The sequence below is a fragment of the Anabas testudineus genome, chromosome 15 (assembly GCF_900324465.2).
Source record: "Anabas testudineus chromosome 15, fAnaTes1.2, whole genome shotgun sequence".
Lineage (NCBI taxonomy): Eukaryota > Metazoa > Chordata > Actinopteri > Anabantiformes > Anabantidae > Anabas > Anabas testudineus.
Genome location: NC_046624.1, coordinates 17,559,546 through 17,577,329, shown reverse-complemented (window position 1 = coordinate 17,577,329; position 17,784 = coordinate 17,559,546). Strand labels below are relative to the sequence as shown.

The following is a 17,784-nucleotide window of genomic DNA, read 5'->3' as shown; positions in this document are numbered from 1 at the left end:
CATTTATATGATTTTGTTAGTTATAGTTTTAGAAAAATAAGCATTGAACTCCACTCTAAGAGGTCAGTCTAATAATTCACTTCTATGGCACTCAGCAGATGATGGGATTTCAAACCATGACAGCTTAAGTCAACACTTTGTGAGGCAATACTGGCCACTGCATTTGTGTTGCCCTGATCTGTACCAACCTCACTGTCAGCATAAAAGAGCAATGTGATGCATTGGCTTTCACTATCAGCAGCTACCAGGCCATATGTAATCAGCACCATTTTTCTCCAGAGGAAAAGTGATTCTTCAAATTAGGGATCATTGAGCATTCTGCGCACAGTCCAGGCTTTCCCTGGTTGAACGTGGGTTTAATTTCACACAGACATGGATCTGATAACCATCCAGATGAGTGTAAATGGGTAATTGGCTTTCGCTGAAACTCCAGTCCTCAGCAGAGGCTAAACAGATTCATTTAACTCTAATTCCAGACTGATACTGTACAGCTGAGCAAGGCGCTTTGACCGCAGTGACATTGGCACAAAGGCGTTTGTGACCAAGCATAATGTGTCTGTAAACTGTGAGAGATGCAGTGATGCTGGAACACCTTAACAGGCCTTATAAAAACGTTATCCACCCTCTGGACAATGAAATATTATCAATTTCACAATTTCTGTTCATCCTACATCTCACTTGGTGATGAAGTGGTGGTGATAATTTACATCGTCTTGTTCTCTATGGACCTCCACCTGACGTCTCTACCTTTGCTGAGAAAATACTATCATTTCCCTGATTCCAGACTCTTGGCACTCGCTACAGAGCAAGCGTGAGCGTGTTGCTTTCAGAAAAAGGAGGGTGTATTGGCATATTTTTATGATTGCGCCTGTGTCCTTTTACTCAAATATAACATGTCTTTTTGGCTCTGTTGCATTCTCTTTTGTTGTTTATGGTGAAACTGATCTGTCTGTCTGTATATTAAACATTTTGATATTAAGAAACTGGCTAGACTTATCTTAATGCTTTAAATATTATATAAACCACAACAAAGACCCAAAATGACTGCTTGTTGCTATTTCCATCATCAATTAATCTGATGATTAGTCATCAGTAAATTCTTTGGTTCATAAAATACTGGAAAACAGTGAAAAATTCACATCACAATTTCCTTAAATTGTGATGTAAATTATTACATTTGACAATCTGAAGCCATTAAATATTGGCAATTTAGCTGGATCCTACTTCATTTTATAACAATTAAACAAAACATCAAAAATGGAAAGAGGGGGTAGTTGTTGTTATTTGTGGCTTTGATGGCATCAGCTGTAGAAGAAATATTCACAAGCAAGTCAGTCATACACCCATAGCTTCCTGTAATGGAGCAGCAAGCAACAGATACCATCAGACGCTCTGTCGTGAGTCAGGAGGAAGGTACAGTTCAAAGCTAAAGATGTTTATCTGGTACAGTAAGCATGGTACATTCCCACAGAGAGACAAGCCCAAATCGGAATTGGCGGTAGAAGCGATGCCTTAGTAACGATCTAATCAGTTATATTTATTTTTCTTGTTGTGCCTTCTTGATAGATGGAAGACATATGCGGTTAAGTTAAATTAATATTTAACGTAACCCTATGCATACAGTTAAAATAAACACAGGGAGAAGGTCGATTATATTCCCACTTTACTGAAAGTAAAGCTCTAGCTTATGCTTCTCAGTTTGTCCCACAATACTCAGCAATGATACTTTGAGCTATCTTTGCTCCACTGAAGTGGTTCCGACTCACTTGGCTTCTATCTAAAGGACTCTGCTTTGTTAACAGGTCTTTTCAAGTGGTCGAACAGCAAATGCCAGAGACTTCTGCGCTTAAAGAGCTGGCTGAGATCCTAGGGGATGAGTTTTTGTTGGATCTCTACAGATGCATGCAGATAAGTTCAGCTTGAGTCTTCTGCGCCTAACAGTTGGTGGGTGGTGCTAGCACAATCGATATAAAACCCATAATAAGAACCAAAAGAACTATTACTACTGATAAATTCCACGTGTGTTCATTCTTTAGCATTGAGGACATTTTATTTTTGAGATTCGTGTTACCAGGAGCAGTGGCTCTCATGGTATGATTTGGGATCTCTTAGAAATAACGAGAACATGTGAGGAATGAGGCGAAACCAAGCGCACAAATCAACTCAATGTTCACCACAGTGAGAAGTAGTGATGACTTGTTTTCAATAAATCATCTTCAATCATGACAGAGCGTTCACTCACCGCTGACCATGTGCACATTTGTGGATTCATCATTTGTCTGGCTGCTGCAGTTAGTGTATCTGAAAACAGAAAACATTTTGGCCAAATAGGGCAAAGCTCAGTTGGCGCTCGCCTCTGTTTCAGCCTCCCTCAGTGTTCTATGCTGAGAAGAATCTATTTGCACATAACCCCTGGTGCATCATTAAAGTTATTATGGTGATTAAGAGATGAAATGGCTTGTGCTGTGAGATGATGAGCATCTGCTTTCGCTCCTTTTCCCAATAATTAAGCCATTAAAGCAGCATTAAAACAGAAAATTTAAATCATCATTTGGAAACGAGGGTTTTCAGGAACGAGACACATAAAGAGGAGGGAGGTGGGAGGGTGGGACACCACTTGACCTTTGCCCCTCACTGTCACCTACCTTCTATAATACTGTACACTCCTTCTTACACACACATACACAGACACAGACAAGCCTGTTCTCTCTCAGTGTCATGTATGAAATTAGGCCTTTGCTGACATGTAGGCGGACACACAAAGCATCATTTAGCACCGGTCATTTGTCACATCAAAGCATTCCTCTGTGCATGGAGGACGGCTCCCTGTAATCTGTCAGGGTGAAATGTAAACAGGCGACATAGCTGACCCCTGCTGTCAAAAGTTAAAGTCAGTATTATTCTACAATAGTGCTAAAATTATAAATTAATAGTTACCCGAAACAATATAAAGCGCAGGATATCTGTTCAAAACAACAGATATGTCTCCTGGGTGATTTATAGAACGGAGATACTGTGGCCTTATTATTACATTATACTGAATCTCTCTGATTATCTGAATATGAAGGAGTTTTTTAAGCATGTATTGTTTACACAGTCAGACCAAAAAAAGAGAAAAGATAAATCCACCATCTCTCTTGCAGTTTATAGCCTTGAGCAACATATAAAAGGAAAACATATCAATTTCCTGTTATTATGCTCATATCTTTTTCCAGATTGAATTAATCTGCCTCATATTGTTTTCCTTCAGCAGTGCTGGCCTCTGTCCTCCTGCTTTCCTCTGCTCTGCGTTTACAAGTCTGTGCTGAAGGAGTGTGAAGGATGTGTGACGGTGTGTGGGCAGAGGATAGGGGTATTGATTTCTGATGGATGGTAGGTGTTTTATTTCAACTCAACATGTGAAAAAGACCCCCTGAGTATGCAGGAGTACAAGGTTAACACTCACTTATTAATGTGACAGGACGAGGAAGTGGTAAAAACGGAAATGGAAACTGGCACTAACCTGGGGGGGATGAGCTTTCATACTAGACTGTCTTTGATGAACTAAATGCGTCATTTTCTTTAGAAATCTTTGACATGATTTTGACAGTTTGGCTTCAGTTTGATTTCAGGTTACATTCCCTTGCCCAAACACTTTTACCCTGTGTCTTCTTACACACAGAGGTATATTTAATCCCCCTTTGCACAGAGGAATATGTTTAGCTTTTTTTGCTTTACGTTGATGGATATTAAACAGAACAGTATGATCAGTATTTAAGACAACGCAACTAGTATTTGAGCCAATGCAGATCACAAGTCTGGCTGTTGCATGTGAAGCCACAAAGTATTTATCTGCGCTGGCAATGAAGGATTAAATATCTCTGATGGATGTTGGGTTTGACCAGTGAGATGACACAACAGGCCAGAAAAGCCTCATGAATCACTAAACAATCTGTAAGTGGCACAAATATGGCACCAATGGCCGGAGCCCGGGGGCGTTTCTGCAGCCTGCAGTCGCACAGGCGGCAGGCGCTGATGGAGCGGCGACCAGCGTCAAGCTACCTGGACCATCAGAACACAGTGCCGGAAGTATAGCGCTCAGCTTTCAAAATAAAATAACACATTTGTCACGATTAGTACGAAGAGGTCGTGTGGATGTGGTTTACAAATGAAATAATCTAGTATGATTATATTTACTGTTTATTTATTATACCGCAACGTATAGTATTTAGAAAACTGTAGCATGAAAATGTTTTTTATTTCAGTCCCAAAACGGAAGTCCTTCAAACTGTTGCGAACTTTACAAACCCCCGAGGAGCAGAGCGGCGAAAGCGTCAAAAACTATCTGACTACTTTGCTGTGGGAATTTCTGCTCTGTGTTAGCATACTTTTGTTTACCTTAGTTTCGGGGACGAGCGCAAACAAATGCCGTTTCTGACAGAGTTCTGAGTCTTGGAGCTGAGGAGCAAATGTGTCCACTGGCAAAAACAACGGTTTCCGCTCGTACGGTGTTGTGATGCCTAGCCGTCGACGCTAGCCGATAGCTAGCTAGCCAGCTAGCTGTTTGACTGGTGTTGGTACTGTTGCAAAGAAGGCGATAATTAGCTAGCAGGCGGGCTCTGCTTTCTCCCACGGCTACTAGTTTGTAGCAGACACTTCGCCATTTCTTATCCCTGCTGATAGCGGATTATGCGCTGGATGTTACGTTAAGGTGAGTGTTGTACAGCCACAGTTAACCTAGTTTCACATGTTAACTGGTTAGCTTAGCAGCTGAATCATTCCAGTTAGCGGAGCGCAACGGGGCAGACTACTCCCTGGATCCACAGACACTACAACAAATGTTTACCAAATGTTTAGTGGTGCTTCAGTTTTGGTGGTGTCTTTCGGGTGCAGTTATTGTAAATGAGATAGTTTTCATTTATTGTTTCAGTGAAGTGTCACCGCTTCTCTCTCACTCTTTTAGCACATATTTAAATTTTAATATCAAACATGCCAAGTTAGCTAGCCGCGCCAGTAAATACCCCCGGTGCGCCGTGCTGGCAGCAGAAGGACCTAAGTCTTCATCGCATTCTGACACATCAACATAGTGTTATTTGATCAATTTCACTGTTTTTACATCTGCATTGATCCAGTCCAGAGTAACGGAAAAGCTGTTACACAGACAAAGCATCATGTAACCCGTTACAAGACAGTAGTTAGCGTTTAGTGGACTTATTTGGCGTTTCACGGTAGAAAACAACGTGAATAACGTTACACCGGGGAACCGGGGCTTTATAATCTAACTGCTTCTCCGCTTATTGTGTCCCTTATCTTTTATTTGCAGGAAGGATCGCCAAATGGGAATATGATATGTGATATACCCAGTGGATTACTCATCATGCCTCTCGAAATTATAGTGATTTCTTCATAAAATCATGCCCGACCTCCACCAGTGCTGCAGAGATTCCGTGCCCATATATTTGGATTTATCCGGCAGTTTTTAAAGACCAGCAGCCACGATTGGATGTGCAGACGTATCTTTTCTCCCCCAATGTGCTTCCGGTAAAACATTAACTGTGTGTCTATGCGGGTGGGATATGCTCACATACACATAACCATTAGCGTGAATTCGTGCGAAGGAAGCCCAAAGAAGATAGTCCAGGACGGGATAGGTACTCGGACACTACCCGTTTCCAAAGAAACATGGCTTCTGTGTGGAAGAGACTGCAACGTGTGGGGAAGCATGCCTCCAAATTCCAGTTTGTGGCTTCCTATCAGGAACTGATGGTGGAATGCACTAAGAAATGGTGAGTTTGGGTGAAATAACGGGGGACCACAGTGCTGTCATTTAAGCCCTTAAAACTGAGTCTCTCTCTGTGCTGGAATGCCGAGTTAGTTCCTGGTGGCCATAACTCACACACACACTCACACACTGTCTCCTTGGTGTGCAGGCATGTCTGCATGCTGGGAGGGGCCCACTGCCTTGTAAAATTGCTATGTTTTTTTTTCTTGTGCAGCAAATGTTGAATTTGTTTGGTTTGAGTCTTGGGGTAAAGAGTGTGTCAGGCAGGGAGATTTCCTTTCAGCCTGATGAGCAGAGTTCAGACTGCCCTCAGTCTCCTGAAATGTCCTTGAGCAAACCACTAAAGCTGAGTGAGCTTAAGGGATGCTTTTGTTAATGATCTTTACCTCTGACCTCCCTAGACGTAGGCAAACTGAAAGAATTTGGAAAGCTAATATTAATTTAATTAAGATATTTCTTTTTTGTATTAATAATGCAAATAATATGTACAAGATTTTAAACATAAATGACCTCACCTTGCATTGTGTATGTTAAATATATAGCAACTCCGGAATGGGAAAATTGTGTGTAATAGCAAAATGTGCAATTAAAAGTAATAATAATTCAAAGTTGTATTTGTGCTAATACAATGACAGACTTATAAATTACAGTGTAAAAAGCTAATCTTATAGAATGTCCTCTCCTCCTCCTTATACCGTGTACTTGTGGTTAGAAGGAATTATAGGTGTCCACACTGACTGTTTAGCATAACATAATCTACTTGCTATAGTATAGCAGCTTTTTAAAAAGCTTCCACCTCTCTTTTAAATAACATTGCAGTGGCATTTCTTTGACAAATCAAACAATGAAACTCAGTACAACAAAGAAGAATAGCTATGTGTTGTGTTTTCTGAGATGAAGGTAGACTGGAGAGACGGGTTAATATATGCTGCAGTTCGTCCTGCAGTATGTGGACTTGTAAAACGAAGATATAGCCTGCAGACATGAATTCTGAAGCAGCTTGCCGTAGGTGTGACTAACACAGCCCTGCGGAGCTTTGACCTGGGACAGATGTTAACGTGTTGGAGAATGGAATGAGAAAAATGTACATCTCTTCCCAGAGCAAAGGGTGGGTGGGCTCAGCACACAGTCAGTTACTACAATCTGAGTAGGACTCTTTTATGTTTTTACATGGAAGAAATATTCATACATAGACATTCGTTGTTACATAATTTATGTCTTATGTGCCTTTACATCTAATGTCTGCCTGAGAGCAATGCTAGCTGGCTCTCAACTTGTCTTTAAGTGAATATTTGTGGGCATGTCTGGCTCAAAGTGTGTGAAAGTGTTGAAGCACTGCCTACCTCGGACTTCATCAGTACGGTATGTTATTGTTGCAGTAGAAACTTTCCATCTACTCAGACTGGAAACAGTCTCCAGAGCATAAATGAATCTCAAATCCTGAAGCCTTTAAAAGCAAATTTTCTAAACCCACATGCTTTTCTTTTCTAAAATCAATAACAGGAAAAAAGACTGAATACTATGTTGTGTCAGAGTTCCTATGCATCTATTCCCATCCACAGAGGTGTGGGTGCATTGAATGTACATTGTGTGAAGTGTAAAAGCATTTGTACACTTGGCTGAACTCGAAGCTGAGTAGAATAATCCTTAAAGTCGTCTAGTCTGCTGTGCATGTTTGTAGTTCTCCATGTGTGATTCGATTGCTTTAGGTGAGATCAGTCGCTTGACTCCACTTATGTGGACCTAGTGTGAACTTGCATTAGTGTTTTTATCCAGTTAGAATCAGTCTTTGGTGCATCAATCTTTCTTGATGGTCTCTTGTAATGTGGTCTCTCTCTGTCTTTCTCTAGAGGAAACGTAACTGTAGACAGGGCCTGTTTTAATTACATTTTCATTTTAGTTAACTTGAGTCTCCTGTGTTGAGCACTACTACAAAATTGAACACCGAACTGCCATATTGCACGATGCATGATGTGACTGTTTGTGCAACTGTCCACAGCAAAGAATGCTGTACATGTATCATTTTAGCATCTGGTAGTGTCACCTGTGGATGAAAAATGATGGATGTTTATTGGCTTCTTCCTTCCCTCCTCTGCAATTTATCCTTTCAAAAGCTAATACTTTTTTTTATTTTCACTTTTAATACTAGAAGCCAAACACTGAGGGAGTTTTCTGTCATATTTTGTGTTCATAAAGTAATTTTTGGTCTTTATCTTTGGCCTAGTTACTCTAGTCGACTCCTCTGTGCACTCACACCCCCTTTTTAGACTTCAGGATCAATTCAGACTAAGCGTTAAAACATTCATGAGTTCAGTGTTCGCGTTTGCCAGTGAAATGAAGCTCTATTCACCATGTTGAAGCACTGGACGTCAGAAACCTGATAGATAACACCTTTAATGAAAAATGAAATACAGTTTCAGTTACCTTGCATCTGTGCCATGTAATTATGCTAATTTACATTAGGACTAGAAACTTCCATTACACATGAGTAGCAATTTTTACATGTGTAATTTAACTTATATTTGTAATGTTTATAATATGAATTGTCTCACACGTGTTTCAGTACAGTATTACGCTGCTTTCATGATTGTACAGTCTATATGGACTACATGCATGATTTGGCGGCTTTCTCACATTTCTCTGATAGATGCTAATCTGTAATTCTACAGTGACTACCTCACTGTTATATAATAATTCACTGACTTCATCACTGGATGTTGCTTGACTAACTCCATAACTTGAAAGTATTAAGAAAGTAGGCATCTATACAAGATGAAATAGGGTATTTATTGTGGTAGCTTTGAAATATATCCCATATGCTGTCGTGACTATCTTTAATTATCAGAATAGGAACGTACTAAAAAAACAATTATATTGTGATCTCTTTTTTTCCAGATATAACTGCTTCCCAGGCTCAGAGATAAGAATACTTTGATTACTTTTAAAGCAAATATTATGCGAACATACAGGTTTACAGTGGAACAGTGCAAGGTCCACCAGTATAATTGTTTATCTGCCTCTTTCCACTGCTGTTAATTGCTTGGTTACGAAGTGAACTGATTTATTTTAGCCATCGTTCCATTTATAATAGAGTCCATGTGCCATATCTGTCTTTGAGTTTCTTTTTGTTTGTTTTTTTGTATTTGTTACTTGATTTGATATATCTACCTGGGGAAAAGGCTGTGGGATGTGTTTGCGTGTGGCTACAAAGATTGGCATTCCAAATGCAAGAGCTGACACTTTCTGTTTCTCTAACCATACAGTAGCTTGCCAGTGCAAGCTGCCAAGCATCCATTTCTTAATTTTCAACAATTTCTTGCATCATGGGTAGATCTTATGGCAAATCAAAGTGCCAAAAATCAAAATTTGGACTGAAATGGACTAATAATGTTAGTTAAAAGAGGAGATTATTAGTCAGGCAGTAAAGTAACTGGTGTCAAGCTCTCACAAATTGTTGTAATCATGTAATAGCATTGTCACAATAAATTAGTGCACCTTTTCCATTTTCTACAGGTGCATGATTTGATTCACTTGTGCATATTATACTTACTTTTGGTTGTACCATAATGTGTAGGACTAGGCAAGAGTTGTTTGTTCAAACCATCACATAGCAAAATCTGGATGAGTGCAGACTTTCTCGTCCCTCAGCTACAATCTTGTGAGTTAAAACCATCAGTAAAACTTTTGTTTTTGCTGATGGTATTCTCTCAAGATTAATGCTTTTGAACAAGAATGTGTTTTCAGTCAAACTGTCTGATATAATATAGTTGGAAAGCAGTATCAAGATCTGTGAGCATTATTGCTGCTGAGTGAGTTGACACATGTGGCTATGAGAGATGTTCATTTGACACAACACAGAGACTCCACTGATTGCATGGTAATTCTATCTGGCTAGATGTAAGCGTGAGTAATCAAGACTGTTTCCCTTACTGGCACATGACAAGACAGGAAAGGTTCAGGTTAGTCAAGGAAGAGATTTTCATATCAATCAAGAACAGTGCTGACACCCTGAAGGCACGCTGACACATGCACACAAACAAACGCGTTGTTTTGTAGGGTTTTAAAAAATGTTGAATGAACACACACACACACACACACTCTAACTTTTGGAAAGTGTTCAGTGGTTACTCTGTGTAAACCTGCAGTGGAGTTTTTGTTTTATTTTTCAGTAATTTGCATTCACATTTAGTCATTTAGCAGATGCTTTTATCTAAAGGAAGACTTACAAGTAAGGTACACGGCAAAGGCAGGGTGAGCAGGTCTTGCCTGAGGACCCCTACTGGAGGTAGGCCAAAGCCATAGATTGTCAGAGCAAAAAGGCACAGCTTGAAATGTGTTGTCTCTACAGCAAACACCCAAAGTTATCGTATTCTTTTGAATTTCCACTTGCACTTCAAATGGCTTTGCTAGGTTGATGTCCAAATATAAATGTAGAGCTACTGAAGAGGAGATAATCTTTGCTTTGCTCTTTCTTTGCATATCCACTTGTGACAAAGGGACCGACACAGTGAGATCCAAACTTGCACAAATCAGCATGATGTTAAATGTTAACCGTTGATTTCATTAAACATTAATCCCTACCTGCTCATGTACTATATTTCCACTGAACCAAAGCATTGCTAAATGCCAAAAATTACTAAAATAATGTGAATCCACAGCCAGGGGTTCAGACGAATGGTTCACTATTTCAGTGGAAGTGACCAGCGTGTGTCAGGCTGTGACATGCTGTCCTGTTTAGCATGCGTGCATTATGGCAAGCATCCATCATGTCTCTGCCAGAGAAACGTCTTCCTGCCAACTCGCCTGACGTGGCTCTCCATTCTATTTATATTCAAAGGCCTTGACACATTCCTGACTATAAGTTTGGCACTAGGAGATGGTTTCACTGCCAGGTAATACTACGGAGCAGTCACTCATGTTGAAGAAATTCTGGATGACACCACACAATTGGAGTTTTCATTGCAGTAACATTTTGGCTGTGAGGTTTGGAGAAAATAATAAATATTTCTCTGAGTTTAATTTTTTCATTGCAAACATCATCTTTTGTTGTTGTTTAGATGTTTGAAGTGTCTATTCACTGATTTGCCTTCACGTGTTTTAGTTTGCTTTTTTGTATATTTAAACTGAACGTCTTACTGCGAATAACGTGCCAAAAACCAGAGCAAACATAAGTAAGAGTATTTATAGTTGATATAGTTTTGTTGCTCTAATATGAGTGCTTGCTTATCATTTCCTAAATTATAGTTTGATTGTTTTTCCTCTCAGTACAGCTTTCAGCTATCCTCTCCTCCTGTGGTTCTGTGGGTTTGGTGCAACAAACATCTGGGGCAGCTCTCTCGCTATCACTGATGTTCCCCTTTCCATTTTCCCTTTTCTCCTCTGTCTCTGTCTCTCACTTTCTTTGTCTCTTTTCTTTTTTGCCTTGCCTTGTCTTATGATTATTCCTATTTCCAGTAATGTCACTTTAACTGCTTTGCAGTGGAACACACCCAAGTGTATTTGTTCTTTGCTAAAATTATGGACACAAACAGGCCTTTACACACACCCTGTTCCACACACTAAAGAGGCATGAAACATAGCAATGTTGTGAAGCAGTCAATGGGGTGTTAAATGTGATGAAAACACTGCTGGCTATCTGTCTCTGCTGCTGTCAAGCACAGCAACACACGTGGCTCTGCTGACTGCTTATCATATATCAAACAATTAGTTGGTGGAGGTGGATTTTAAGATGCATCTATAGGATAAAATGTGTTTTTTTTTCTTCATTGGTAATTTTTACATAATTTTTTATTAACATTTTCTGCACTATAAAGCATAGTTGTGAGGCTAATAAAAGTTCATCCAGACTGAAACGGAGTGTGTGAATTTGAGATCATCGGCTTGATGTTGTGATATAAACAAGCAAAACAGAGCTCATATAAAAGCTATTATCTGTAACCAAACTGGAAATTGTCTGCAGGGAAAAATAAGTTTAATTTGATTGCTCCATGATACTGTTCTTCCTGTTCTGTGTTAAAGTCATAACCTCACAATTCTTGTCTGCTCCCTATATTTTCTCTGGCTGCTTGGTTGTCAGTCCTCCATGCAGGCTTAGTTTAAGAAAAATGCCTGTTTTCTTATCGATGAGCATTTTCATGTAAAGGGATGTAAATGCAGTTAGCTTGAAAGGCCTGGTCTGGATGTATGTTGTTTTACCACAAGAAGAGTGTTATAGAATGAACCTAACTTAATGTAGACACTGTTTCAGCCACAGGCAGGATGAATTAGATTAACTCTCAGCAGAAGGCATGACCAACATTCAAAACTTCAGGCCTACAGTCAGTTTATTATTAGTCAGTTAGAGGTCATTTCATTTTCACTGGTAATTAACACAAAATAATTTTCACTTCTATCTCTTGACTGTCCATGTTGCCTTAAGAAATGCTTGTCCTCACCAGGGTTCTTGTTTTTCTGCTCTCACATGGTGGTTATGATTCCCACTTTGTCAGTCTCTCCTTAGGGCTGATGGTAAGCTGGTATAGAGAGATGAGTTGTTGTACAAGGAGAGTTTTTATTACCTGATTTACTACCCTGAAAGACGGTGTCCTATCACTCTCTTCTTTATTTTGGAGATGCTTCTAAACACATGATCTAAGTGATTCCTGCTGTGGCTGATCTCTCCCTAAGGCTTTTACTGTGCCGTCTTTTTGAGTGGATGCACACTTTGTTCACTTCTTTGCTTTAGTCAGGGATATTTTATTGCCTTGCCTCGTACTTAGGTTTGTATCAGAGTTGCACTTCTATCTTATGAGTAATGAGAAAGCAAACAAGAAAGAAAGAGCACTAGAGAGGAGCTAACAAGACCAGAAATGTATACAAATCCCAGTGTGTACACTTCTCTTGTAGCATCTAACACATTGACTTAATTAGTGTCGTCTGGAAGTAATTTTGCTCAAACTCTACACAACGCAGACTTATTTTGTTATATAAAATTTCAGAATTGGGTAGATTTCATGGTCCTGGCACATAGCCTCCCAAAACCTTTCTGCGCAGAGACCCTTCACTCACACACCAGTCCCTGTCAGCAAAGAAATGTTCCGATTTCTTCTCCTGGCTGTCATTCATCACCACTTATTATTTTTGACCAATGCGTCCATGGTGCTGGTTCTGGGCCTGAACTAGTGCTTGTTTATTGTTGGTTCAACTTGCAAAACTTCTAAGAATGTGTTTGCTTTTTCACAGGCTACAGAGCAACCATAGAGCGATGTCATTATGCTATTATATATGTCTGCATACGTCTTCACTTTCATAGCTGTCAGTCAGACTTAAATGGCAAGTGGACAAGTCAAAGTAGACCTATAGGTGCTGGCTACATTATTTTGTCTACTGAAAGGGAGCACCTGACAGAAAAGAGTGGTGGATAGAACAGCTATTCTACAAGGAGGAGAGATTAAAGTAGGAAAGTGTCTATTTCTGTCTGCAGAAAACAACCTCTTAATACAGATTTAGATAGAGGAAATGCCCCAGCTAAAGCAATGAAAAATATGCAGCTCTATACACTCATGGTTCTGGCCATTTTAATGTCCTGTTGCAAGACGCATAAACATCACAGTAATTCTCTGCCTTTGCGAACAGGCCTCCTCCTCCCTGCATTACCAAAAGTGTACCAAACCCAACTGAAAACAATGACCCCTGTGCTTGGATGTGGACCAAACTGGGAATTTTGTGACCTGTTTCACCCCCCAAAACATTCAGCATTGCTTCAAGTCAGCATTCAAGCTGACCTGAAACAAACAAGGCTGTTTATTGAGTGTTAAACACACTTAATGTCTTAATGTAAAAGGTTATGCCAGCATACCTGGACCTATGCAGATCTGATGTGGAATACACAATGGTAAACCCACACTCTTCATGCACATTGCTAATGTTGTTGTCTTATTCTGGAAATTCAGCTTGGTTTAACAAAACTTTCAAATTACAGAAAGTGACCCCACCTCACAGCTGACTCCAGTTAACAACAACATACTCTGGACACTTGCACATGCGCAGTCATGTAATCGTACACAAAGCAATTAATTAGTAAGGTACTTTAGTTTTCTATCTGTGTAAATGAAGTCAGTGACGCTCTAATATCTACATGTACACAGATTCTGGTGCATTTAATGATCCAGTGCATTTTAGTAGTGGTAGGTTTTTATGGCAGATCAGATCAATCCACTCCTTACACTGCTGTTGATCAGTACACTGCTTGTTTCAGCAAATACAGATAAAAATACAGCTTCTGCTTAAGGATTATTTTTTGGATTATTTTTTATTTGATAGCTTGACATTGGGGAGCCAGACAGGAATCATGACAAGACAGAAGGTGTCCAAACTGTGAACCACATACATTGCCATGCACAATAACCATTATGCTGCATTATGCTGTCTACTCGGTGTAACATTACTGAATTTTTATATTAAATAGAATTTAAAAAGATGACACTGAGACAACACAATAGATGGGATGGTTGCTGGTGAGACTGTTTCTTCAGAAGCTTATAACAGTCAATTTTTAAACAGTTTGTAAAAATACATTTACAAAAGGATAAAACACTGAAATTCTCTTTACTTGCTGATGACACCCTCTGAACAATGCATTTTAAAGACTCAGTACTTCATGCCCAGTATTGTGTGTGTGTGTTTAGTTTCCCATGCAGTAAGGAGTGTGACAGTAACACAGATTGTGTTTGCACTCCTACATCTGTCTTGATAGAAAAGGGCACAGTCTTACTGATAGCACTGCAGAGAGAGAGCAGTTCTCTTCCGTCTTTTATCCTCGTCTCCATTTCATTTATCTCATCCCACTCTCAACCATCTTCCTATTGTTGTCTTTGCTGAATCAGAAATTGCCAAGTAGGTCAGGTATAAACAGTACATTTCTAGCTTTTCATGACAGATGGTAAGTAATCTGTACTTTAAAAGCATTTTAACTCTGTCTTGTCATTTTTACTGCATCTTCAGTCCAAACGGCTTTAGTACTGCAGATGGATAAACTGCATATTACTTGTATATGTGTGAGAGACACACCAGAGATTAAGTGTGTGCAGTATTGATAAAAGATGATATCTGGATGTTGTTTGTCATTTTGCCAATAACCATAAGTAGACGATATTGACAAAATGTACATAAACTGCATCAAAGTCTGGTGACATGACTTTACTGACCATACAATTTATACAGTACATTCTTTAGTCCCACTATATGCTGCAGCACTCTTCATGCATTGCAGTGACAATATGTGGTATGAAGCTGAGAGATTACATATCAGTGTGCTGGTGTATATCTCAGCAGCGTCTGTGTCTGTCTGTAGTATGCATTGCAGTGCTTCAGTCTGCGATCTTCAACCTTTCATCTCTCACAACTGCTGCATTACAGCCCAAACAAATCAAATATTTCCAGTTTGCTACTGTGTAAAACTGACAGGTAGACATAAAGTCTGCTGGCAGACATCACCTAATCCTTCTCTAATGTCAGCCTTTAGTTGGTATACAGATATGTTAGCTGCTTACAGTAGCCTGTCTAGCTTAAAAAAGTAGACACTTCTCATTTCTCTTCTCTTTCCTCTTACCCTGACTGTCCTTCTACTTTCTTCACCCTATTCTGATTAACTTTTATAAATCATGCCCTCTTCTCTCATTGGAACACACAGTCCATTGTTGCTTTCAGGAGAAGTATGGTGTATTCCATCCATCTTTTTTGTCTGCGTACACCATAAAACATTTTTATAGCATCACAGTGGAAAGCAGTATTTGATGAACAGTGTTCCTTCTTGGAATTTGTAAGTTGGTAAAGTCACTATTGTGGTTTTAAGAATACATGAGATATATATACAGTATATATATCACTGTGATTAATGCGTGGCTGTGTTTTTTTGCTGTGCCACTGAACTGTCCTACCCTGCTGTGTGTTTGTCTGGCTTTCTGATGTTCAAGTACTATACCAAGAGTTTATTGAAAGAACCAGGAATTATTTTATTAATTATTAACCTCTGCACCCCTGCATTATACCAGCCATGCTTTATTTAATTTTAATGTGTGTAGCAGCAGCCTAAAGCATGTTTCTATTAATGTTTGTATTGTAACACGTGGAACCTAAAGCAAATAATTTTCTATTGAGTGATTTCTTAGCCTCAGAGTACGTCATACTGCAGATGCTGAGGAGCAAACAAGGCATAATAATCGCAATCTAAATTGCATTCAAGCATTATGAAGCTGAATGTAAAGCAGAGCCAAAGCAGTAGTTAAAGCAAAAACTACTCATTGAAAGTTTGTTTAAGAATGTGATTTCAGTTTGTCAGAGTAACAGAAGTCATACAACATTTAATATGTTGTATTACCTGCTGTGATGCTGAAACTTTGAAAAAGACCTAAAGTGCATCAGTCATTGCAGGTTTCTCTGCATGAAAGCTGCAGCTGACTGTCTGAAATGGAAATGTAGGAGGGTTTAGCTGTGTTTTGTGTCAATCTCAGCCCCTGCTTAACTTGCTGAACCACTTTAATCTTATTTGCCCCTTTTCCAGCACTCTCTCACGCAGATAGCTTATCTTTCCCTCAGTTTCTCTTCTTCTGTGAACATCCTGTTAATCATTTTTTTATTATGTACTTAAGTTTTTCCTTTTTTTTTTTTTTTTTACTTATCTGAGCAGTCGACCAAGAATTTCACCCATGACATTCACCTAGCAGCTAGGAGTTGAATCCTTTTCTTTTTTTGTACAGTATCGTGTTCTATTAATTGAGGAATTCTTTAAACCACTAGTTGAAGCAAATGCCGCATTATAAGACGTTTGTTCTACATTTAGTAAAATCCATCCACTAAAACATTGTAAGTGTAGCATATCATTATCGTAAAGAAACATATGAACTGCCATGTATTATTAAACCTATTTTTAATAAAGTATTTTACTTACTATACATATAGCCAACCTTTACCAAATGAAACCATTTATCCACAGTGTACAGTCGTGACCCTAATGTGAGGGCTGTTGAACATACACATCTTTCTTCAGGGCTTCTTCTACTCTGCGACTGTCTTCATCACATTTGTTCCTTTTTTGGTGGCTCATTGATTTTTTTTATATACTGTATATATATTACGAACAGTAGGAACATGCAGCCCTAAGCTGAACATTAAGAGAGTCAAAAAAAAAAGAACTCAGTTAGCCTGCAGACAAATGGTTTACATTTTTCTCATAGCCTAGTAAGGACTGTACAAAGGGAAGAAACGGAGGCTGATGTATTGTGTGCTTGCTCTGTTATAGCCTGCGATGTTAGACAATAGCTTCTCTATGTGAGGCTTTTCTTCAAGGCTGATGTTGTTGCCTGTTATTCTCCTGCTCCCATCTCCTCTTCTTTTTTTTTTTTCAACCTCACTCTTTCTCACTCTGTATTTTCCCGTACAGTCTGTATTTTCCTCTCTCTCTCTTTCGTCAGTGTTGTCATAGATGGGCTGCTGTGCTGCTCTTCACGTGTCCCATGAGCCCATGCACTCATAAGTACTGTGTCATGCTTGCACTGCTAAACACTTCAAAACATGCTGATGCATTAATGTAATATCAATTTTACTTTTTTATTGGTTCTATGCTACGAAGATGCTACAGCTATTGAAGAATCATGACCATGAAACTCAGCTGCATATTTTAGTAATAAACAATGTTCTCTGTTGCAAAGTCTGCGTAATGGAGACACACTTTCTAAATCTTTGGCATGTCTGAATTTCTAAATGTGTCTAAGTATTTTCCACTTCTATAATAAGCTAATATAGGCCTGGATGTGTTTGTCAGTTAGGCTCTTACAGAGCTTAACAGAGATAAGAAATTATTTTCTTAATTGATCCCTTAAGGGCAGTTTGCCTTCTTTTCTCCATAGTGAGGAAAGAGATCAGGCCCAGTTACAGCTGAGGAACTCAAGATCATGAGATTTAAACCTGAATCTTATTGATGGACATTCTTGTTGATTGTCATGTGTTAGTTGAAATGCTCTGTTTTCTTTGATTGAAAGCCAAAG

The 17,784-nt window shown here is 39.2% G+C and overlaps 1 protein-coding gene across 3 annotated transcripts in view; it reads left to right on the top strand.

The window, feature by feature from the left end:
* The first annotated feature begins 4,293 nt into the window (after positions 1–4,293).
* ehbp1 (EH domain binding protein 1) overlaps positions 4,294–17,784 on the top strand; it is a 117,244-nt gene continuing 103,753 nt past the window's right edge. For 2 of the 3 annotated variants that reach the window (XM_026354680.1, XM_026354679.1), the window contains exons 1-2: positions 4,294–4,690; positions 5,303–5,765. In XM_026354680.1, coding sequence (XP_026210465.1) covers positions 5,662–5,765 — 104 coding nt within the window. In that variant the 5' untranslated portion in view covers positions 4,294–4,690; positions 5,303–5,661. The remainder of the gene's footprint in view (positions 4,691–5,302; positions 5,766–17,784) is intronic. The other variant, XM_026354681.1, reaches the window with a different exon arrangement.